Here is a 25610-nt window from a genome sequence, read left to right as displayed (position 1 = left end):
GAGAAGTCATGGTCAATCCTCTCAGCATTTTCAGTTGACAGGTGGATACGCTTATATGTTATAATGCCACCAGCAGCACTAATTACATGCTCAGACAAGACGCTGGCGGCAGGGTAGGCCAGCACCTCCAAAGCATAGAGCGCCAGTTCGTGCCATGTGTCCAGCTTGGACACCCAGTAGTTGTAAGTCACTGAGGGATCATTGAGGATGCTGACATGGTCTGCTATGTACTCCTTCACCATCTTTCAAACTTTTTCTCTCCTTGTGGCAGTAGGCCACAAATCAGGGTGAGAGTGCTGGCGGGGTGTCATGAAACTGTCCCAGGCTTTGGAGAGTGTTGCCCTGCCTCTGTTGGAACTGCTGTGTGTTCCCCTTGTCTCCCCTTCTCAGTTGGCCAAGGAAGTACAGACTCTGCTGCCAGCGTTGTCAGATGGAAAATTTTGGAGCAATTTTCCATCAAGGATCTTCTGGTATTGCACCATTTTGCTCGTCCTCTCCACCGGAGGAATGAGAGATGAGAAGTTCTCTTTGTAGGGAGGGTCAAGAAGGGTGAACACCCAGTAATCCGTCTTATCTAAAATGCGCATAACGCGAGGGTCGCCATGTGTGCCAGAGTACCAACAGGCAAGACGTCAATGTAGACATCAGGATAACTCTCCATCTCCTCATCCTCCTCTTCTGCCCATCCACAATGAACAGATGGAATTAAAGTTCCATGGGTACTACCCTCTGTAGCAGAGGCAGCTGTCTCCAGCTCCTCCTCTTCCTCTTCATGGTCCAATTCGCACTGAGAAGATGACCTGAGGGTGGGCTGGCTATCACCCTGTGTATTATCCTCACCCATTTCCTCATCTGCCACATTTAGAGCGTTGTCCTTAATTGTGAGCAGAGATCGCTTGAGTAGACACAGCAGTGGGATGGTTACGCTGATAATAGCGTTGTCACCACTAACCATCTGTGTGGATTCATCAAAGTTTTTTAAAACCTCACAGAGGTCTGACATCAATGCTCACTCCTTGCTTGTGAATGGTGGCAGTTGACTCAAAAGGCGACGACCATGTTGCAGCTGGCATTCTACAACTGTCCTCTGCTGCTCACAAAGCCTGGCCAACATGTGGAACATAGAGTTCCAGCGCGTGCTCACGTCGCACAACAGTCGTGAGCTGGAAGCCGGCTGAAACTGTGGACGACTTGCGGAAATGGGCACACACGCGGCACGCCTTCACTAGTAGCTCTGGCAAATTGGGGTAGGTTTTGATAAACCGCTGAAAACGACTAAGTTTAAGACGTGGGCTAGGCATGGGATGTGTGTCAGGTTGCCGAGCTCCAAAGCCGCCACCAGGTTACGGCCATTGTCAGACAGAACCATGCCTGGTTGTAGGTTGAGTAGTGAGAGCCTCAGCTCGGTCTGGTCCCTTATACCCTGCCACAGCTCTGTGGCGGTGTGCTGTTTCTCCCCTAAACAGATCAGTTTCAGCACGGCCTGTTGACGCTTACCCACAGCAGTGCTACACTGCTTCCAGCTAGCGAATGATGGCTGACTGCTGCTGGAGGTGGAAGTGGAGGAGGAGGCGGCGGAGGAGGAGGAGAAGTAGGGGTTGGAGCCAGTAACATAGCTGCTGGTGGAGACCCTGATAGACGTAGGGCCCGCAATCCTGGGCATGGGTAGCACCTGTGCCATCCCAGGGTATGACTCACTCCCGGGCCTCCACAACATTCACTCAGTGTGCGGTCAGGGAAATGTAACGTCCCTGGTCACCAGCACTTGTCCATGTGTCCGTGGTTAAGTGGACCTTCCCAGCAACTGCATTGGTCAGGGCACGGGTGATGTTCTGGGACACATGTTGGTGTAAGGCAGGCATGGCACACCATGAAAAAAAGTGGCGGCTGGGGACTGCGTACCGAGAGACAGTCACCGACATCAGGCTGCGGTAGGCCTCAGTGTCCACAAGCCTAAATGGCAACATTTCAAGGGCCAGTAATTTTGAAAGTTGCACATTTAGTGCTATGGTGGGTGGGTATTTGCGCTTGCGTTCAAATGACTGTGTTATGGACATTTGGAAGCTGCGCTGGGACAGGAAAGTGGCCGTTGTTGCTGATGGTTCATGCGAAGGTCCAGGTGCAGAGCGAGGGGCATCCGGGCCTGCACCTTCGACAGGGGATTGGCCAGCAGTGCGTAGCACAGGGGAAGAGGAGGCAGTGGTGTGACCCGCAGACCCAGAATGTGGACCCAGGCGTTTGGCCCACTTGTTATGGTGCTTGGAAGCCATGTGGCAGATCATGCTGGTGGTGGTGAGGTTGCTAGTGTTCACTCCCCGGTTTATTTTTGTACGGCACAGGTTGCATACTACCACTCTTTTGTCGTCTGCACTTTCCTCAAAAAACCGCCATACTGCGCAACACCTACCCCTTGGCAAGGGAGATTTACGCATGGGGCTGTTTGGTGTAACGGTTGCGGGCCTGTTTATTGTGGGACGACTTCTCCATTTTGCAACCCCACTACCTCTTCCAGCCTGTTGCGGTGCTGCGGATCCCTCCCCCTCTGTACTGCTGTCCTTGTTTGGCTTTTCACCTTCCCATGTTGTGTCAGTGACCTCATCATCAACCACCTCCTCTTCCACTTCTTCACTCTGCTCATCCTCCTGACTTGACCTAACCACAACCTCAGTGATTGACAACTGTGTCTCATCATTATCCACCTCGTGAACTAATGATTGCCGTTCACCACCGTCATCTTCTTGAGACTGTGAAGGCTCAAGAGGTTGGGAATCAGGGCACAATATCTCAGGTCCCTCTTCAAGCTTGCTGGGCGCGAGGGCGAAATGTAATAGTGGGGCTGGAAAGAGCTCCTCGGAATATCCGAGTGTGGGATCACTCGTTTGGCAAGCCTCTCCATGGTGGGAGGAAGGATGCTCAGAGTGAGGACTCGGTTGACCAGACTCTTGGCTACAGAGACTGGACTTGGTGGAAGAGAGGGTGGTGCTTAACTGACTGGAAGCATTTTCTTCAGCAATCCAACCGACCAACTGTTCGTGCGGTATGCCAGTCCTTGCAGGGGTATTATGCGTGAGGTCACGGTGTGAGCAATAGGTGGGCCGAGGTAAATACAGTTCTGGTTACTCACAGTTATGTCGTCCCTGGGCAGGCTCGCATAAGTGAAAAGGAAAATGGCACAAGGATTCTCTGGGGCACACTCTGGTGTAAGGGACACTGGCCAGATGTTGGTTTGAGGTGCCCTTGGTGGTCTGTATTAATGTGCCAGTGGCAATGTCCCTTGTAATCGTGACGCCAGTACCTTTTGTATGGAGGTACAACCATCTACTGTTGTATTAATAGAGGAACTGAGTCTGAGGCAAGCAGGGTGAAACTCCAAATGGCACTTTACTGATGATGACTCTTGACTACAATACATCCACAGGCATTAAACAGTCTCTTGATACAATCCGGCATTAAGCACAATCTCCCATGCATATGGGGAAAGGGAAATGCAAATCCTCAATGAAGTACAGGCTCTTGTAATACAATAAGAAAACTACTGCTCAGACTAGGCTGGTAATAATGAAAGTCTGACACTGGTAACAACTCCGGCCTGATTCTAATCCTTGATTAAAAAGGTGCTTTTCTGAATTCTGACACTTCTATTCCAATGCTGTTCTGACAGTTGGCCTCAGGATTTAAACTGGAGATGTAGATGCTTCAAGCTATCTCCTACACCTAGTACAAAGGTGCTTAATAAGTCCTCAGGTAATGACTATCCTGCTATTCCTTTGTCTTGCATAAACGTGATACTTCCTTATATACTCGGCTGCATGCAATCTAGACATTGGTCACCCTGGAAGAGCGATCTATAGGAGTGGATTGCTCACCTCTAGGAAGAATACTTGCAGGCCTTAACCCTGGGTTATGGAACCGACAGGGACAGAGCAGAGAGGCTAGGAATATGCCTCTCTCCAGGTATTTAGCTACATCGCTGTTGCTTTCTTGAAGGCTCATGAGAGAACTGCATTCAACTGAACTCTCACTTGGATTTACATGAGCTCATCTGCACTGGTTTGGATTTACCTCAACCAGGAACTGAACTGAACTGCACAGCACACAACTGAACAGGACTGCACAGCCTAACTTAGGTCTGAGCTAAGCTATACACTCACCTAAAGAATTATTAGGAACACCATACTAATACGGTGTTGGACCCCCTTTTGCCTTCAGAACTGCCTTAATTCTACGTGGCATTGATTCAACAAGGTGCTGATAGCATTCTTTAGAAATGTTGGCCCATATTGATAGGATAGCATCTTGCAGTTGATGGAGATTTGAGGGATGCACATCCAGGGCACGAAGCTCTCGTTCCACCACATCCCAAAGATGCTCTATTGGGTTGAGATCTGGTGACTGTGGGGGCCATTTTAGTACAGTGAACTCATTGTCATGTTCAAGAAACCAATTTGAAATGATTTGAGCTTTGTGACATGGTGCATTATCCTGCTGGAAGTAGCCATCAGAGGATGGATACATGTTCTCATTCTGTTTACGCCAAATTCGGACTCTACCATTTGAATGTCTTAACAGAAATCGAGACTCATCAGACCAGGCAACATTTTTCCAGTCTTCAATAGTCCAATTTTGGTGAGCTCATGCAAATTGTAGCCTCTTTTTCCTATTTGTAGTGGAGATGATTGGTACCCGGTGGGGTCTTCTGCTGTTGTAGCCCATCCGCCTCATGGTTGTGCGTGTTGTGGCTTCACAAATGCTTTGCTGCATACCTCGGTTGTAACGAGTGGTTATTTCAGTCAACGTTGCTCTTCTATCAGCTTGAATCAGTCGGCCCATTCTCCTCTGACCTCTAGCATCCACAAGGCATTTTTGCCCACAGGACTGCCGCATACTGGATGTTTTTCCCTTTTTACACCATTCTTTGTAAACCCTAGAAATGGTTGTGCGTGAAAATCCCAGTAACTGAGCAGATTGTGAAATACTCAGACCGGCCCGTCTGGCACCAACAACCATGCCACGCTCAAAATTGCTTAAATCACCTTTCTTTCCCATTCCGACATTCAGTTTGGAGTTCAGGAGATTGTCTTGACCAGGACCACCCCACTAAATGCATTGAATCAACTGCCATGTAATTGGTTGACTAGATAATTGCATTAATGAGAAATAGAACAGGTGTTCCTAATAATTCTTTAGGTGAGTGTATATATATACACACTGACACTGCTCCATCTTGTGGAGAATCGAGTGTAGTGCACCCTGACTAGGCCTGTGTAAAGGATATTTGCATATGAAATCACATTGTGACATGGAGAATATGACAGGAGATAAAATACAAAATACAGGCATATCACATGACATTAATACATAATAAAAGCACGTTTGCGGGGGCCCACGGTTACTTGAGTGGGACACTTCATTCGCACTGGTCCGACTTGGACAGTGTTGTCCTGCGCAGCCAAGCTAAGTTGGACATGAAGATCGGTTCAGTGGATTATTATTATTTTTTCTGGTGCACCGGCAGCAGGCACAGTTTCATTGCGCCCAGGGCCACGGCCTCTGTGTGCACCATAAGCATCACGCCCACTTCTCCGTCCCTTACTGCTCGCCTTCTTCATAGTAATGGTTTTGTCACTAGATGTGGCGCAGATTGTTTAGAAAGATGCAGATGGAAACCATCTGTGGAGCTGTATCATGGTCACCTGCAAATTAATGCAGACCAGGCCGTAGCTATAGTGGAATCTGCAACTTTGGGGCCCTGACCCAGAAGGGGCCCATCCAGGAGTAGGAGGACTAAAGGATTTGGCCAGTGCCCCCTCAAGAGTATTACACAATGAAATTATATACAGTGACAGTATAGACAGTGTATAAATCTGATGGAACAGCTGTCAGCCCTGGTCTAGGAGAGCGATCTTTACTAGCCACAGGAATGGGGGTGGCATGAATGCAAGGGGGCGCTAAAAAATTACTATGGGATGGAGCCCCATTCGAAAATGTGTTGTGGGGCCTAGTAATTTCTAGCTACGCCACTGATGCAGCCCACAAAAGCAATTTGGGTTTAGCGATTACAAAACCATAATTAAATTGTGGGCCTGGTGATCACTTTAAGGCCTTTTAAGATGCATCAGCAGCAGCATGGTGATAAAAATGAGTGGCAAGGTGACATGGTGTGGAGATGGCAGCATGAGAAGGCCACATAGTGGCACAATGACTGAGTCTGGAAAAAAGACTAAGGCCACAGATTGTTTAGAAAGATGCAGATGGAAAAAATTTGTGGAGCTCTATCATGGTCACCTGCAGATTAATGCAGACATGAAAATCAAGTTGGGTTTGTCGGTTCCACCTCAGCTCACCAGCAGGCCCGCACCTAAAATCTTTTACTGGGTCAGCTCACCTGCAGGCCCGCAATTCTCAAATCTTTTACTGGGTCAGCTCACATGCAGGCCCTCGCATAGAACTTTTTAGAGGGTCAGCTCACCCGCAGGCACTAGCATATAATGTTTTACGGGGTCAGCTCACCAGCAAGCCCGAACCTAAAATCTTTTACAGGGTCAGCTCACCTTCAGGCCTGCAACTCTAATCTTTTATGGGGTCAGCTCACCTGCAGGCGCGCAACTCATGCTGCCTTTCTTTGAAGTGGTAGCCGTAGCCGTTTATCAGGCTCCCTCTCCAAAATCGAACAATGATTCCCCGTTACCGGTGGTAACCATGTTAGGCGCATAAAAGAACATCGAAAGTTGATATCTAAAATGGATCGTGGACGTCACGAGGACGTGCGATCAGGCAGAAGTTATCTAGAGTCAACAAAGCGGCAGCAGGGCCTCTCCTGTATAACGTTTCCTCATCCTAAATACTGCAGTGACATTCCCTGTAATTTTTTATTACTCATTCCAATAACAGGGCATCTTCAGAGTCCTGTATTGTTATTTATCGTCACTACCTCCCCGAGTCAGGAGTGGGTAATTGCTGCACGCCTGCTGCCTTCCTTGGATTCTTGAACTTTAATAACTTGACCCACCCTCTCTGGGTGGTTCACAAATATGAAAAAAAAAGGCAACAACAGCCAATCAGATTTCAGCCATTGACCTCCCTTGGATGTGGTATCCCTTTCTCAAGCTCCCTCTCCGGCATCGAACCCTGATTCCCCCTTACCCATGATCACCATAGTAGGCGCAGAAAAGAACATCGAAAGCTGATAGGGCAGACATCCAAATGGATCGTCGCCGTCACGGGGTGACTCTAGATAATCGAGGTTATGTAGAGTCACCAATGCAGCAGCAGGCCCTCACCCCTAAGGTTTTAGATGGTCAGATCAGCAGGCCCTTGCTCTAAATGTTTTTGAGGGTCACCAGCAGGCCATCAATCTTTTTTTTTCAAGAGTGTGTATGAGGCCCTCCTTTATGTGTAACACAGGGTGTTTTGGAGTGCCGGTTCCTTGTAATTTTTAGCAGCCCTTTCACTTAGTGCAGGGGTCTCAAACTCAATTTACCTGGGGGCCGCAGGAGGCAGAGTCTGGGTGAGGCTGGGCCGCATAAGGGATTTTACAAAAAAAAGTCCTCAAATGTCATTATTAACAGTTTTAATTATTTCTTCTGAACATGAAGTGTCCTGAATAGTGTTGAGCGAACAGTTCGAGCATAGTTCGGGTCCGTACCGAATTTTGGGGTGTTCGTGACACGGACCCGAACCCGAACTTTTTCGTAAAAGTTCGGGTTCGGGTTCGTCGTTCGGCATGTATTTTGGCGCATTTTGAAAGGCTGCAAAGCAGCCAATCAACATGCATCATACTACTTGCCCTAAGATGCCATCGCAGCCATGCCTACTATTGGCAAGGCTGTGATTGGCCAAGTGCAGCATGTGACTCAGCCTCTTATAAGCTTGTGCGCACGTCGGGACGTGCTCACTCCCGATGTGAATAGAACAGGGATAGACGCAGCTGATGCTAGGGCGAGAATAGGCAGGGATAATTGAATAACTGGAAGCAAATTTCTCTCCTCCACCTGTGATTCATCTGAACAACTGCAGCTGAGCTGCTTTTTTGATAGGGATTGGCTATTTTTAGAGTGGCCAGAGTGATTTTTCCATCCACATGTACCCGGGCTGACCGCCGGCCGCCATTTTGCGACTTGTAGTGCTGCAGCAGAAGCTGCCACAGTGTGCATTCCAAAGCTCCAAACAAGTCAGACATCTACACCTGGGATTCAGACCAATAGCGATTTAGCAGCACAGTCCAAGGCTATTTTTTTTAAAGGTTGTGCAGACCATTTTGTGGCACATGTTACTGGGCTGATAGGCGGCGGCCATCTTGGGACTAGTGCTGCAGCACAATCTCTCCCAACGTCCATTAATCACTTGTAATAGTGGTCTGTGCCATAGAAATCCTACATCAGGGACTTGGGTGTGCTTGTGTCACCCCTACTAATACCAGTCCACCTGTAATCCATACAGTGAAAAGCCATAAAGTATTCCAGTGAGGGAATTTTTTTTTTATTTAAAAAAGGCCAAGTTAGTTTATCTGGCGTTCAATATACTAGATACAGTTAGGCCTGCGTTTCATACATCTGGAATTAGCAAACTAATGTGCTGGGGTTGGGAAAACATATATGTACCCATACTAGAATCTGTCAAAGAAAGCGGTACTCACATATAACAGTCATTCCATCTGTAATCCATACAGTCAAAAGACTGAAAGTATTCCAGTGAGGGGATTTTTTTTATTTAAAAAAGGCCAAGTTAGTTTATCTGGCGTTCAATATACTAGATACAGTTAGGCCTGCGTTTCATACATCTGGAATTAGCAAACTAATGTGCTGGGGTTGGGAAAACATATATGTACCCATACTAGAATCTGTCAAAGAAAGCGGTACTCACATATAACAGTCATTCCATCTGTAATCCATACAGTCAAAAGACTGAAAGTATTCCAGTGAGGGAATTTTTTTTATTTAAAAAAGGCCAAGTTAGTTTATCTGGCGTTCAATATACTAGATACAGTTAGACCTGCGTTTCATACATCTGGAATTAGCAAACTAATTTGCTGGGGTTGGGAAAACATATATGTACCCATACTAGAATCTGTCAAAGAAAGCGGTACTCACATATAACAGTCATTCCATCTGTAATCCATACAGTCAAAAGACTGAAAGTATTCCAGTGAGGGAATTTTTTTTTTATTTAAAAAAGGCCAAGTTAGTTTATCTGGCGTTCAATATACTAGATACAGTTAGGCCTGCGTTTCATACATCTGGAATTAGCAAACTAATGTGCTGGGGTTGGGAAAACATATATGTACCCATACTAGAATCTGTCAAAGAAAGCGGTACTCACATATAACAGTCATTCCATCTGTAATCCATACAGTCAAAAGACTGAAAGTATTCCAGTGAGGGGATTTTTTTTATTTAAAAAAGGCCAAGTTAGTTTATCTGGCGTTCAATATACTAGATACAGTTAGGCCTGCGTTTCATACATCTGGAATTAGCAAACTAATTTGCTGGGGTTGGGAAAACATATATGTACCCATACTAGAATCTGTCAAAGAAAGCGGTACTCACATATAACAGTCATTCCATCTGTAATCCATACAGTCAAAAGACTGAAAGTATTTTATGAAACCCACAGTTGAATGAAACTCTTCTCTGTCTGGGCGCCGGGGCCTAACCAGATGAAAGTGGCCGGTTAAACTAACGGGTGACATGAAGCCATAACCTCTGCCATGCTACCTCTGTCTTCTGTCTGGGTGCTGAGGCCTAAGTCAAATAAAGCGGTCTTCTGCTGTGCTGGGGGATATGAAGCTAATCTCTGACCTCTCTCCTCTGTCTGGGTCCAAAGGCCTAAATCACTGAAAGAGGCCTTCTCCTGTGGTGTGTGATATGATGCCAGAATATGTGCTGTGGGGCCTCTCTCCTCTTCCTGGGTGCAGGGGTCAAATAAACTAAATTGTGGCCTACTCCTGTGGTGGTTGATATGATGCCTGATTCTCTGATGTGGAACCTCTCTCCTCTGTTTGGGTGAAGGGGTCAAAGTAACTAAATGGTGGCTTCTCCTGTGGTGGCTGATATGATGCCAGAATATGTGCTGTGGGGCCTCTCTCCTCTTCCTGGGTGCAGGGGTCAAAGTAACTCAATGGTGGCTTCTCCTGTGGTGGCTGATATGATGCCAGAATATGTGCTGTGGTGCCTCTCTCCTCTTCCTGGGTGCAGGGGTCAAAGTAACTAAATGGTGGCTTCTCCTGTGGTGGCTGATATGATGCCAGAATATGTGCTGTGGGGCCTCTCTCCTCTTCCTGGGTGCAGGGGTCAAAGTAACTAAATGGTGGCTTCTCCTGTGGTGGCTGATATGATGCCAGAATATGTGCTGTGGGGCCTCTCTCCTCTTCCTGGGTGCAGGGGTCAAAGTAACTCAATGGTGGCTTCTCCTGTGGTGGTTAGTATGATGCCAGAATATGTGCTGTGGGGCCTCTCTCCTCTTCCTGGGTGCAGGGGTCAAAGTAACTAAATGGTGGCTTCTCCTGTGGTGGCTGATATGATGCCAGAATATGTGCTGTGGGGCCTCTCTCCTCTTCCTGGGTTCAGGGGTCAAAGTAACTCAATGGTGGCTTCTCCTGTGGTGGTTAGTATGATGCCAGAATATGTGCTGTGGGGCCTCTCTCCTCTTCCTGGGTGCAGGGGTCAAAGTAACTCAATGGTGGCTTCTCCTGGGCTGATTGATATAAAGCTGATGGTTGTGCCATCTGACATGGTTGCCAGGGTCTGATTCAATGGGGGCCTACTCCTGTGGTGGGTGATCTAAATGCCTGATTCTCTGCTGTGAAACCTCTCTCCTCCGTCTGGGTGTAGGGGTCAAACTCTTTCAAAGTCGCCTTCTCCTGTGCTGATTGATATGAAGCTGATGGTTGTGCCATCTGACATGGTTGCCGGGGTCCCATTAAATTGTGGCCTACTCCTGTGGTGGTTGATATGATGCCTGATTCTCTGATGTGGAACCTCTCTCCTCTGTTTGGGTGAAGGGGTCAAAGTAACTAAATGGTGGCTTCTCCTGTGGTGGCTGATATGATGCCAGAATATGTGCTGTGGGGCCTCTCTCCTCTTCCTGGGTGCAGGGGTCAAAGTAACTCAATGGTGGCTTCTCCTGTGGTGGCTGATATGATGCCAGAATATGTGCTGTGGTGCCTCTCTCCTCTTCCTGGGTGCGGGGGTCAAAGTAACTCAATGGTGGCTTCTCCTGTGGTGGCTGATATGATGCCAGAATATGTGCTGTGGTGCCTCTCTCCTCTTCCTGGGTGCGGGGGTCAAAGTAACTCAATGGTGGCTTCTCCTGTGGTGGCTGATATGATGCCAGAATATGTGCTGTGGTGCCTCTCTCCTCTTCCTGGGTGCAGGGGTCAAAGTAACTAAATGGTGGCTTCTCCTGTGGTGGTTAGTATGATGCCAGAATATGTGCTGTGGGGCCTCTCTCCTCTTCCTGGGTGCAGGGGTCAAAGTAACTCAATGGTGGCTTCTCCTGTGCTGATTGATATAAAGCTGATGGTTGTGCCATCTGACATGGTTGCCAGGGTCTGATTCAATGGGGGCCTACTCCTGTGGTGGGTGATCTAAATGCCTGATTCTCTGCTGTGAAACCTCTCTCCTCCGTCTGGGTGTAGGGGTCAAAGTCTTTCAAAGTCGCCTTCTCCTGTGCTGATTGATATGAAGCTGATGGTTGTGCCATCTGACATGGTTGCCGGGGTCCCATTAAATTGTGGCCTACTCCTGTGGTGGTTGATATGATGCCTGATTCTCTGATGTGGAACCTCTCTCCTCTGTTTGGGTGAAGGGGTCAAAGTAACTAAATGGTGGCTTCTCCTGTGGTGGCTGATATGATGCCAGAATATGTGCTGTGGGGCCTCTCTCCTCTTCCTGGGTGCAGGGGTCAAAGTAACTCAATGGTGGCTTCTCCTGTGGTGGCTGATATGATGCCAGAATATGTGCTGTGGTGCCTCTCTCCTCTTCCTGGGTGCGGGGGTCAAAGTAACTCAATGGTGGCTTCTCCTGTGGTGGCTGATATGATGCCAGAATATGTGCTGTGGTGCCTCTCTCCTCTTCCTGGGTGCGGGGGTCAAAGTAACTCAATGGTGGCTTCTCCTGTGGTGGCTGATATGATGCCAGAATATGTGCTGTGGTGCCTCTCTCCTCTTCCTGGGTGCAGGGGTCAAAGTAACTAAATGGTGGCTTCTCCTGTGGTGGTTAGTATGATGCCAGAATATGTGCTGTGGGGCCTCTCTCCTCTTCCTGGGTGCAGGGGTCAAAGTAACTAAATGGTGGCTTCTCCTGTGGTGGCTGATATGATGCCAGAATATGTGCTGTGGTGCCTCTCTCCTCTTCCTGGGTGCAGGGGTCAAAGTAACTAAATGGTGGCTTCTCCTGTGGTGGCTGATATGATGCCAGAATATGTGCTGTGGTGCCTCTCTCCTCTTCCTGGGTGCAGGGGTCAAAGTAACTAAATGGTGGCTTCTCCTGTGGTGGCTGATATGATGCCTGATTCTCTGCTGTGAAACCTCTCTCCTCCATCTGGGTGTAGGGGTCAAAGTCTTTCAAAGTCGCCTTCTCCTGTGCTGATTGATATAAAGCTGATGGTTGTGCCATCTGACATGGTTGCCAGGGTCTGATTCAATGGGGGCCTACTCCTGTGGTGGGTGATCTAAATGCCTGATTCTCTGCTGTGAAACCTCTCTCCTCCGTCTGGGTGTAGGGGTCAAAGTCTTTCAAAGTCGCCTTCTCCTGTGCTGATTGATATAAAGCTGATGGTTGTGCCATCTGACATGGTTGCCAGGGTCTGATTCAATGGGGGCCTACTCCTGTGGTGGGTGATCTAAATGCCTGATTCTCTGCTGTGAAACCTCTCTCCTCCGTCTGGGTGTAGGGGTCAAAGTCTTTCAAAGTCGCCTTCTCCTGTGCTGATTGATATAAAGCTGATGGTTGTGCCATCTGACATGGTTGCCAGGGTCTGATTCAATGGTGGCCTACTCCTGTGGTGGGTGATCTAAATGCCTGATTCTCTGCTGTGTAACCTCTCTCCTCCGTCTGGGTGTAGGGGTCAAAGTAACTAAATGGTGGCCTACTCCTGTGGTGGGTGATATGATGCCTGGTTCTCTGCTGTGGGACCTCTCTCCTTTGTCTGGGTGCTGTGGTCAAAATAATAGTAAGTGACCTTCTCCATTGGTGGGTGACTTGAAGCCTGATTCTGTGCTATGGGACCTCACTCCAATTAATATTGTTTAATTTTTATTTATTTTATGTTAACTCATCATTTCCCTATCTACATTTGTTTGCAGGGGATTTAACTACATTTTGCTGCCTTTTGCAGCCCTCTAGCCCTTTCCGGGTGTGTTTTACAGCCTTTTTAGTGCCCAAAAGTTCGGGTCCCCATTGACTTCTATGGGGTTCGGGTTCGGGATGAAGTTCGGGTCGAGTTCGGATCCCGAACCCGAACATTTTTCGAAAGTTCGGCCGAACTCGTCGAACCCGAACATCCAGGTGTTCGCTCAACTCTAGTCCTGAACATGAATAGAACATTGAGTGAAGATCATGAACAGTTCTTCTGAACATGGCATCTTTTGCCTACTCCTTGCTGCCAGAGACTTGACAGCGTTTCTTCTCACAAATCTGAACCACATTTGGCTTTAGAGAAGAAGCAGTTGAGACCCTCAGTATGGCTTGAAGATGATCATCATTAAGTCTAGACCTGTACTTTGACTTATTGAAGTTCAAGGTGGAGAATAACTTTTCACACAAATATGTGCTCCCAAAAAGGCACATGGTCCGCTTGAACATTCGGGAAAGCTCAGGGAAGCTGGAGGGCAATTCTCTCAAAAATTGCCCATGCATGTCTGCTTTTCCACTCATCTCCCTGAACTTGGCTTTGAGATCAGAGTTGCTCCAATGAGCTCCATTTGAAGCACAGGAGGGGCATCTTGCACATCAAAGGGAAAGGGGTCCACAAAAATTTGGAAAGAGGCTCTGTGCGTTTTGAAGTCTGCAAATCTGTGATCAAATTCCTTCTCTAGCTTAAAAATAGCATCAACATATTTCTCACCACTGAATGGTATGCCTGCATCCACAAGTGCCTTGCATGCTGGGAAATGGCAAAGGTTTGTCTGAGAGAGCTGGAATCTCCATAACACAAGTTTTGTGGAGAATGCTCTCACGTTGTCATAGGCTCCCTCCGTGTTGTCACATTTCTCCCCCTCTGGCTCCCTCCATGTTGTCACATTTCTCCCCCTCTGGCTCCCTCTATCCTCCATCTTGTCACATTTCTCCCCCTCATCCATGTTATCATATTTCTCCCCCTCCATGCCATCCATGTTGTGTTGTCACTCACATCACACTCGCTACCCTAACATAACACAACCTGACCTGTCCTGACTCTCCTGCCGGCTGCCTGCGACTCTTCAATTCAATCTTTTTCTGACCGCTGTGGCTGTGTCAGACTGCTCGCCTCTGACAGTCTCTCTGCTCTGGCTGCTTCCCGCCACCGCGGCGCTGCTCACTCACCCTGTCACACCCCCGTGGTCTGCCCTGAGCCCATGTGACCGTGTGTTGCCATGACGGCACTCGCAGGCTGGGCGGGCGGCGCGGCGCTGCAGCAGTACTACAGTAAGTCAGATGATTTATTTTTTTTCATTCATTCATTTTTGCGCAGGCCGGCCGTTGGTGCGGGCCACAAAATATTGTACTGAGGGCCGCAAATGGCCCGCGGGCCGCGAGTTTGAGACCCCTGACTTAGTGCATAGGCTTTATGAGTGTAGGAGTCCCACTACCTGAACAATTGTAACACAATGTGAATGATGCCCTCCTTTATGTGATAGACATCACAAAAGAACACAAAAGAAACAGTCGGCACTCACTCAGTTTGCACGTTGCACGGAATAGGAAGCAGTCTCCACGAATGTACAAAGAATATCCCAGCAAACGTGTCTTCAACCAAGTGTTGTTTATTTCATCAAATCAATCCTGTAGCATGCCTTCATCAACAGGGACCTTTTTTTTTTTTTTGCGAATATAGCAATGTGTTCGGGCCGAACACCCGAATACTTGGGTGCTCGATCATCACTAATGGGGACATTATACCTTCTTTTACAAGCCTAATTATACTATTTTTAGGAACACATTGGGATCTTTTAAATCAAAAATAAACATTATACAATGTGACTATAACCAGTCAGTGCTGGGGGCGTGGCCTGCACGCTGATGGCGCATAGCGCGTCTTCTCCGGACTTAACATTCAACAAGCGGCTCACAGCTACTACTCCTGCACCATATCGCAATTAATAGAAGCCTTATTAAGTGCTCCAGCCATGGGGAAGGTCAGAAGGCGTCCTGCCCCGGCTAAACTGACTGAATTCTTTGGTAAAGCGACACCAGTAGAGACTGGTCAGAGAGGGACACCACCTCCAGCTTGCACGCTGGCCTCTCCGGAGGGAACGCCATTGCTATCTGCGTTTAACTCTGCTGACAAGCGCGGGCCTGAGCGGGAAGTCCTCGAACCTACTCAGCTAACAGCGGACATCATGCGCTCCATGCTGGAGAATTTACGTTCTTCTATGAAGGAGGACATGTTGGGGGTTCTAAAAGATCTTAGAAAAGATATACAGAGCATTGGCGATCGCACGTCTCATCTGGAGGCTAAAATGGCCGAGTTTGCCACTTCCCACAATACTTTGATAGATGCCCATGAGGCTATGGAGGACGATATTCCTAAATTAACAGCTAAACTTCAAGACTTGGAGGACAGACACAGACGGAATAATGTCAGAATCCGTGGGATCCCAGAGTCTGTAGAAGCAAATGAGCTGGAGCACCTCCTGCAACAACTTATTAAAGCAGCATTTCCTGAGACTACAGAAAGGGACTTCATAATAGATCGCATTCATAGAGTTCCTAAGCCTAAAGGCCTCGATTCATCTCTTCCACGTGATGTTATTGCCAGGATCCACTTCTATACCATCAAAGAAGCGTTCCTGAGAGCCCTAAGGCAGAACCCGACCCCAACGGAGGATTTCAAAGGTATAGCGGTCTACACAGACCTCTGTGCAGCTACCCTTGCAAAAACAAGGGAATTTGCCCCGATTACCGCTGCACTAAGGCAACATCAAATAAAGTATCGCTGGGGTTTCCCAGTAAAACTGCTGGTCACATACAATGGCGGCTTGCAGATCTTCAACTCACCACAAGGAGTGACTCAGCGCTTGATCGACTGGGGCCTCATAAGTGAAGATCCTCACAGGGCAAAGGAGTCCGCCCCGCGTCCGGACAAGATTCCTCCAGATTGGGACGTTGCCTGATACGTGAGTTTTCCCCGACAGGGGGTAGTCGATTGACTGTCTGCAATCATTAATGTTAGTCCGTAGTAAGGAGCTAAAGTTCTTTGCCCCGATGGGACTTGTTTTTTTGGTCCCTTGACCATTACTTAACTGGTCGGGCTCGTTACGCCTTGATGACCATACTACATTTAACTTTATTTTTCCTTTTTCACGTGTTCAGTTTTACTTTTTTGTTGGTACCGATGCATATCATATATGTAATATGTGCTTGAGGGCTTCCCTATTGAAATGTGGAGATATGTGTTACAGGGAGCTTTTTCGCAGAAGAAATGGGGTTGAAAGTATTATCTCTTAATGTGCGTGGCCTGAACTTACAGGCGTACACAACTTTGGTCAGAAGCCGCTAAAGCTAAATGTGATGTGCTCTTAATACAAGAAACACACCTGCTGGAAAAAGACGCATTCAGATGCAAACACAAGAATTTCCTTGTGTTATTCCATTCACACACAAGGAAAAAGAGGAAAGCAGGGGTACTTGTTGGTGTAAAGTCTACAATTACCTTTTCCCTTAAGAAATGCATAACTGACTCAGCGGGGAGATACATCATTTTATTGTGTACTCTAGATAGTAAGCCATTTACTTTGGTATCTGCGTACGCCCCCAATGTCGGTCAGGTGGCCTTCTGCAGGAGGCTGTTCAGCAAGGTGGAGAAATAAGCGGTGGGCGAGGTAGTAATGGGTGGAGACTTTAACATCCCGATTAATTCAGCACTGGATTATAAGTCCGCTCAAGGGTGTCGCCGCGCAGAGCTGCGAACGACACTATATGAGTCCGCCTTTCATGACGTTTGGCGATATCAGCATAGTAATGAGCGTGACTATACGTTCATATCTACTGCACACTTATCACAGTCTCGTATTGATTATATTCTAGTTTCCAAAAGCCTCCTGCATAGGGTCGCAAGGTCAGACCTTGGGGGAGCGTCATGGTCGGATCATGCCCCAGTGAGTATTGTTATTGATGATGGCATTCCTAACCTACCTAGACGGCAATGGAGAATAAACACCTACCTGCTCAAATGCCCAGACAGAGTTAAAGGGATCACAGACACTATGCAGGAGTTTATGAAATTTTATGATCTCCCTGACACCAGTGCAAATACCCTTTGGCTTACGCACAAGGCATTCATGAGAGGGGTTCTGTTACAGTTAGCGGCGAGAATGAATAAAAATAGAAATAAGGCTATACAAGACGCCCTAACCCGTCTGCAAACTACAGAACAGAGCCACAAAATAAATAACAACCATACAACGTTAGCCACCCTCCAAGAATGCAGAACTGCACTCAGAACTCTTCTCTTATATCGCCAAGAACTAGGTATGAAGCGGTTGCAGACAAACTTTTACCACGCAGGAGATAGAGCAGTTGCACTTTTGGCGCGCAGACTAAAAAGTAGAAAGGCCGCAGCTAGAATAACCAGCTTAAAGCACAATTGCAAAGTGTTCACTCATACTCAGGAAATAACTGATGCCTTCGCATCATATTATTCCTCCCTATGCAACCTGCGGTTAGATAGTAATACCACCCAGCCATCCGTGGAGGCAATTTCGGCATATCTAGTCTCCCATAAGCTTCCTAAAGTATCTACAGATGACTTAAGCGTTCTAAATAGGCCAATCACCTCCGAAGAAATTTTAAAAACCATTAAAGCTACTCCGTCTAACAAGGCCCCTGGACCTGACGGATTCCCAGTGGAATATTATAAAACATTTCACTCTATGTTACTCCCTTATTTAGCTAAGCTATATAACGCTTTCATGACCTCAGAGGTCATGAGGAGGAGGAATTCCCCCAGAAATGCTTAAAGCCACGGTAATTACCCTGCCTTAAACCAGGGAAATCTCCTGATGCCCCTGAGAACTTCAGGCCAATTTCCCTGCTAAATGCAGATCTCAAGCTGTTTGCTAAGATACTAGCCTCTCGCCTTAACACGGTATTACCAGCCCTAATAAACCCTGACCAAGTTGGCTTCGTGCCAGGAAGACAGTGTAGAGATGGTACTAGAAAAATGATAAATTTAATCCAAATTGCAGGATGGTCCAGGACCCCCACGATCTTTGTCTCCTTAGACGCTGAAAAAGCATTCGATAGAGTGCACTGGGGGTTTCTGGACCAGACTCTCAGGAAATTTGGGTTTGATGGACATTTCCTACAAGCTATCCTAGGGTTGTACACGACACCAAGCGCGAACGTTCTAGCATCAGGATTCTTATCTGCCCCTTTCTCGATTACTAATGGGACTAGGCAGGGGTGCCCACTGTCACCCCTGATATTTGCGCTGGTGATGGAACCACTGGCAGAAAAAATACGCAACTGTACGCAGATATCAGGGATCACAGCTGGGAAATACTCACATTGCATTGGCTTGTACGCTGATGATATTATCCTGACACTCTCTAACCCCTTAACTTCACTACGAGCGGTACTGGAAATACTGGATCAGTATTCCTCCTTATCATATTATAAGTTAAATGTTAGCAAAACCAATGTACTTCCTATTAATGTGCCAGCAAGTTTGCAACAAGATCTAAGTAATAGGTATCCTTTCAATTGGGCATCTGAATCAATAAGATATTTGGGAGTAGAACTGACCAGCTCACTGTCTGACATGCTTTCGCTCAATCTTAGAAAATTAAGGTCTGAACTGCAAAAAGACTACTCTAAGTATAACAAAGTGTTACTCTCATGGATAGCTAAAATCAACACAGTGAAGATGTTGGTGCTCCCAAAGATCCTATATATATTCAGATGCATCCCTCTGAAAATTCCCAGGACTTGCATAAAGCAGTTGCAAAATGACATGCTTAGTTTCATTTGGGGAGGTACCCATCCTAGGATTAGTAAATATGTGTTATTCCCCTCTCTCCGTAAAGGTGGTTTAGGGGTTCCAGACCTATACAGTTATTACTTAGCCAATTTATTAGATCAGGCTATGGAATGGTGGTCTCCATCTTCGCCCCATAAATGGCTAAGTATTGAAGAGGTTTATGTCAAAAGGAGATCCTTGAAATCGCTGCTAGCAGCCTATTTGTTAATAGTGATGAGCGGCAGGGGTCATATTCGAATTTGCGATATTTCACGAATATTTTGTTGAATATTCATTGAATATTCGCAAATTCGAATATTCGTTGTATTCTACGATTTTTTTACTCGAAAAATCGGCAAGGTAATGATCGTGTAATATGCGAATTTTCGTAATGCGAATTTTTATTGCAAATTTTTTAACTTACAACTATTAGACAAAGAAGATTATAGCACTATATTAGCTAAATTTCTCTATATTCGTTTTTTTTATATTCGCTATATAGCTATAACTTCGTTTTTTCGAATATTCGTAATATTCTAAAACAAGAATATATAGCAATATAGCGAATATTCTAAAAAAAAACGAATATAGAGCAATTCAGCTAATATAGTGCTCTAATCTTCTTTATCTAATAGTTTTTTTTTCTCATCTGAAGTTCAGATCGGAAAAAAAATTCAACTATTAAAAAAAAAGATTATAGCACTATATTAGCTAAATTTCTCTATATTAGTTTTTTTTCTCGAATATTCGCTATATTGCTATAACTTTGTTTTTTCGAATATTCGTAATATTTTAAAACAAGAATATATAGCAATATAGCGAATATTCGAAAAAAATGAATATAGAGCAATTTAGCTAATATAGTGCTATAATCTTTTTTTATAGTTGAAATTTTTTTCCAATCTGAACTTCAAATGAGAAAAAAATTACAACTATTAGACAAAGAATATAGCACTATATTAGCTAAATTGCTCTATATTCATTTTTTTTTCGAATATTCGCTATATTGCTATATATTCTTGTTTTAGAATATTACGAATATTCGAAAAAACAAAGTTATAGCAATATAGCGAATATTCGAAAAAAAATGAATATAGAGCAATTTAGCTAATATAGTGCTATAATCTTCTTTGTCTAATAGTTGTAATTTGAAAAATTCGCAATACGAAAATTCGCAAACAACACTACTCCTAAAGTCAAATATACTGCAGCCTTCTCATTGGCCCACAAGCTAGAAGCAGAGAGGGATCATGTGTACTGATTAAAAAAAAAAAAATCGAATATTCAAAATTACGAATATATATCACTATATTCGAAATATTCGCGAATTTTCGAAGTACCTATATTCGCGACAAAAATTTGAATATTCGTGATCAACACTATTTGTTAAAACCTTTTGTTTTCTCCATGCCTCTAGACACGATGCAAGCTTCCATATTTGCATGGGCCCATGCATTCAAAAATAAAACACCTTTCCCTATGGAGAAAAAACATTTTCCCATTTCGGTGATTGAATATCACATTCCTACGCTTTAACTCACAGGCTGGCTGAATTGTGGGATAGATACATTGGGGAGCCTATTTGAGCAATCCACCCTACGACCCTTTGAGACTCTGCACTCCATCTATAACCTACCTAACTCTCTCTTTTACCAGTACCTGCAGATTCGTCACTTTCTCTCATCTTTCACATTAGATACATCAATGAATGAGAGTGACCCAATCAGCAAACTTCTTAATGCGAATGCCTGCTCTCATTCCAGCCTCTTCTTTTGGTATCCACTCATGATGTCATCAGGCGTGGAAGATAAAAAGCCCTTTATGTCCAGGTGGGAGGCTGAAATGGGGAAAGAATTTACTCTAGATAAATGGACAGATGCTTTATACTGGTCCATGAAATGCTCAAAATGCATAAACCATGCAGAGCAGAATAGGAAAGTTCAACTGAGGTGGTATCTCACTCCAAACAGGTTAGCTCATACCATCCCGGATTACTCACCATTATGTTGGAGGGGATGTGGTCAAATAGGCTCTCCGTGTCATATGTGGTGGGGCTGCCCTACTTTAACCCATTTCTGGGCTTCAGTGTTAAAAATCCTAGAAGAAGTAACTGGGATAAGGGGAATACTGAGGCCGGAGTTGGCGATCCTGAGCATTGGCCTGGTGGACATTCCTAACGACAGTAGAAGCATAGTGGCACATATCCTCTCAGCAGCGAAAAAAGTGATTGCCCACCAGTGGAAAAGTCTACAGTCCCCATTATTTAGCGAAGTCATAAGTATAGTAAACTATCATATGCAATGCGAATTCACCTTCGCCTCCTCTATGAAAAACAGAATATCAACACGTAACACATGGTTACTATGGTTGTCTAGTCCACATGCGGTCCCACTCCCATATTATCTGCTATAGACCTATTGTATAAGTACACTGAATATTTGTGTTTGTGACACATTGGCTTACTGTAAAATGTAAGATGCATTCTGTTTAGTATACAATACTCATTGCTCATGTTACATATTCAATTGACAATTCTGCTGTACGCATATATGGTACCCTTTATTATTTATTTATTATTATTTGTCTTTTTGCTTTATGTCCATTTTGTCTAATTTGTAAACTGCCTCATTTACAAACTATTATTCAATAAAAATTTAAACAATTTAAAAAAAAAACAGTCAGTGCTGCCGTAGTCAGACTGGAAGCTGATTCAGGCTTCACCCCATGTGATGCTGCTGTCCTGCCATCATGACGCATCAGGACATACAGCAGATGTTCTCCTGCTGTAAGTTTTTAACTGGATTTGCTTCATAAGACACAAATACAGTTAAAAGTGACTCCGCTTTTATGGGGCCCGCTGCCAGGGGGGAGCCGGTACATGTGCTCCATCTTCCCTATGGTTTTAGCGGCCCTGGTGTTATTGAAGGTTAAGTATTTGATGGCCTTACAGGTTTTAGGGCTCTGTGGGTAATATAGGGCTTGTATTTGTAAGTGACTCTATCACACTGTATTCCCATCATTGTATATTACTATTTACTGCTCTCCTCCATGACAGTAATACCCAGCAATGGTAACCCCAATGGTCTGATGTGTCCAACCTGTGACGCTAGTGGCTCCATAACGTGTGATGCTGTAGTATCTCTGAAATGCACTGGAAGTGAGGACAGATGTCTTCTCAGGATCTCAGAGCACAACTCAGGTAAGTCCTCTAGAATCAAAGTATTTCTGGTATTTTATCTTTTGACAGGACAGGTGGTAATTCCATTATTTTGTTGTTAGCTGAATAATCTCATCATATACCTATCTAGAGATGTCTATTACAGAGCTCCTAAAAGACATAGGGGGAATTTATTAAGAGAGGAGGGTCATATGCTATATGTCAGATTTCTATTGTGATTAATGCCAGTTTCTAATGTAAATTCTGGTAAATTGTGTCACTATTACCGGTATTTACTTACAGGTTCTCCATTCTGCTCCTTCTCCTCTAATTTCTCTTGGAGGCTAAAGGACATTTGGAATGCAGTAATGGTAGACTAAACGACCCAGAGGCGGCTCTTCCATTAGGCCACTTAGGCCATCACCTAAGGCCTCGCGTTGGTGGGGGCCTCGCTCTGGCTCCCACCCGACACCGCCGCAAGTACAAATTGTACTTGCGGCAAAGTCGGGTGGGAGCGTCCTTAGGTCAAAACATTCGGGGCTTGAGCCAGTGCCCCGAATGCTATTCCCCACCCCAACCCCCCCTATTCCCCACCCCAACCCCGCTGATCTGCTAGGCTGCTGCGCCGCGCGGTTATGAATTCAGTCACTTCGGAGCGCGATCCCGCGAGACCCGCCATGGGAGGTCACGGGTCTCGCGGGATTACGCGCCGCAGGACAAATTACTTAATAGGGGCAGTGTGGTGGACAAATTACTTAATGGGGGGCAGTATGGCGGACAAATTACTTAATGGGGCAATGTGGGGGCAAATTACACAATGGGGGCACTGTAGGGGGCACTGTAGGGGGCAGAAAATAAATCCCCTATCCAAAGAATAGGAGATAAGTGTCTGATCGGGGGGTCTGGCCGATGGGATTCCCCACGATCTCCTGTATGGTACTCCAGATCTCCTTGTGCCCGGAGCAGTGGTCAACACTCCCCCTCCATGTATCTATGGGAGCACTTGTGTATCTCCGAGTCTTCCATAGAGATACATGGAGGGGGAGTGTTGACCACACCACCGCTCCGTGCGGTGGTTGACACAGCTTATTTCTTGAGGACTGAGCCGGGGCGCCGTATGGGAGATCACGAGCATCCCAACGATCTTCGTGGGGGCCTCATGTTCGAGTTTTGCCTAAGGCCTCAAAAAGTCTAGAGCCGCCTCTGAAAGGACTTTCAATCATGTGACATGATGACATCATCAAAGGTCCTTTAGCCTACCATTACTGTATTCCAAAGGTCCTTCATACTGCTATGTACACCTTTTCTAGTACAATTCAGGCCACGCCGGGCCTTCTTCAGATACAGTCACATTGGGGGCCCGACCTGGCCCGAATTGTACTAGAAATGACACTGCCCCCAGGCCCCTTCTCAACTGGGGCCCCTAAGCAGCCTCTTCCCCTGCTTCCCTGAACGCCACTGGTGTGAAGGCACAGATATAGAGAAGGGGACAAAACATTTCTGCTGAACTGAACGTTTCCAAGAGCACAGTTGGCTCTGAATACGTTTGTCCATGTGATACTTTTTCAATAAATTAGCAAAGATTTGGAACATTCTGTTTTCACTTTACATTGTGGGGAATTAAGTGCAGAATATATAGTTTTATTATTTTAGCACAAGGCTGCAGCATAATAAAATGTAAAAACTGTGAAAGGTTCTGAAGGCTTTCTGAATGCACGGCATACTTTTTGGTTGACTTGTAGTTGGAGAACATACACCTTTTTAAATACTTTTTATTCTTCTATTTTGTTGGCTGAATAACTAAAAACTGTGATTCTGGCAGCGTTTTTTAGTGTCTGTCCCTGGGGGATAAAAACTTTCATTTTATAGTTCAAGTTATTACTTTTCAATTTGTCAATAATACTACATTTTATATGATAATTTTTATGAATTTTTACTGTAAAACATCAGACCGTGGCATCAGACTTGTTAATTAGGACAAGAGATGTTATTAGATGATTATATGCTCAGTCCTTTCGGCAAACGAAAGTCACTACTGTACATATGTGACAAATAAAGAGCAAATATCTATGTTCTCTGATTGATAAGGGGGTGATAACATGAAAGGTTCATGTCCCCCCGACCCCTGGGTCTAAATCCATACAGGAGGCTCTGTGGTATACCTGCTCTCCCTTTATGCTGCCTGTTGGTCTAACACTGACCCCCTTATCCACCTTCACAGAGGAGGAAATGACAGCCGCAAGTACAATATGTGCAGCTTCCAATTCAGTCTCCTTTAGCTCAGGCTGGATTCAGATTCTGACCCAGAAGTCATGCAGATGTAGAAACATTAACCTGTTCATTGTTCAGATCATGTAATGCTGAGACAATCGTTACAGTAATTGTATATGCTAACATCAACATGAAATCTCTGCAGGACAATCTGTAGATGTATCAGCCCTTCAGGGGTGCGCAACCCAGAGCTACTGTGACCGTGGGATTGAGTCTTATACTAAAGGAGGAACAACATTCAAGGATATTTATTTCTGCTCCAGTGGAGGAATAAGTGTCCAGAAAGTCGTCCTGACTCCGGCCGTCGTGTGTCTTCCACTGATGAGATGGCTTTTCTAGAAGATTTCCAGGTCCGTGCGGCCGATGAGAATGTTCCCGTCATTGTCAGATCTTTCCCCATTGTTTTTAATGATAAAACCTCAGAAATTCTTCTTCATGTCGATTGATGTTGTCTTAGATTTTTCCTATTGAATACATAATAAATGGCATTGTACAGAAAGATCTGTGGCCACGAGTTATCTCTTTGTACTGTAGACTAGTGTTGGGCGCAAATATTCGAATTGCGAATATTAATCGCGAATATCGGCACTTCGAGAATTCGCAAATATTTAGAATATAGTGATATATATTCGTAATTTCGAATATTCTAGATTTTCTTTTCATCAGTAACCTCCCTTCTTGCTTGTGGGCCAATGAGAAGGCTGCAATGTCTTTGTCACAGCTTAGCAACATCCCTAGCAACCAATAGGAAAGTTGTCGACCCCTTACTATATAAGAACCTCCCCAGCAGCCATTTTCTATCGTTTTTTAAAGTCCTGAGAGAGAGAGAGCAGTGTTATTGCTGTGCTCTGTGCTTTCCACACTACATTAGATAGATAGTTAGATAGCTTATATATGTAATACAGATAGTTAGTGCAGGTAGTCAGCGTAGGTTATATCCTGATATAGTGTAGGTTATATCCTGATATAGTGTAGGTTATATCCTGATATAGTGTAGGTTATATCCTGATATAGTGTAGGTTAT

General features: G+C 45.5%; 1 protein-coding gene across 1 annotated transcript in view; it reads left to right on the top strand.

Moving 5' to 3' along the window:
* LOC120992452 (phospholipase A2 inhibitor subunit gamma B-like) overlaps positions 1 to 25101 on the top strand; it is a 48967-nt gene extending 23866 nt beyond the window's left edge. Inside the window, exons 2-4 of the mRNA XM_040421447.1 lie at positions 22214 to 22357; positions 24732 to 24899; positions 24931 to 25101. Of these exons, the coding sequence (XP_040277381.1) occupies positions 22214 to 22357; positions 24732 to 24899; positions 24931 to 24953 (335 nt within the window). The 3' untranslated portion in view covers positions 24954 to 25101. The remainder of the gene's footprint in view (positions 1 to 22213; positions 22358 to 24731; positions 24900 to 24930) is intronic.
* Positions 25102 to 25610: the final 509 nt, after the last annotated feature.

The sequence above is a fragment of the Bufo bufo genome, chromosome 1 (genome assembly GCF_905171765.1).
Source record: "Bufo bufo chromosome 1, aBufBuf1.1, whole genome shotgun sequence".
Taxonomy (NCBI): Eukaryota; Metazoa; Chordata; class Amphibia; order Anura; family Bufonidae; genus Bufo; species Bufo bufo.
The sequence above is the reverse complement of the archived record's forward strand: the minus strand, read 5'-3'. Positions and strand labels throughout refer to the sequence as shown.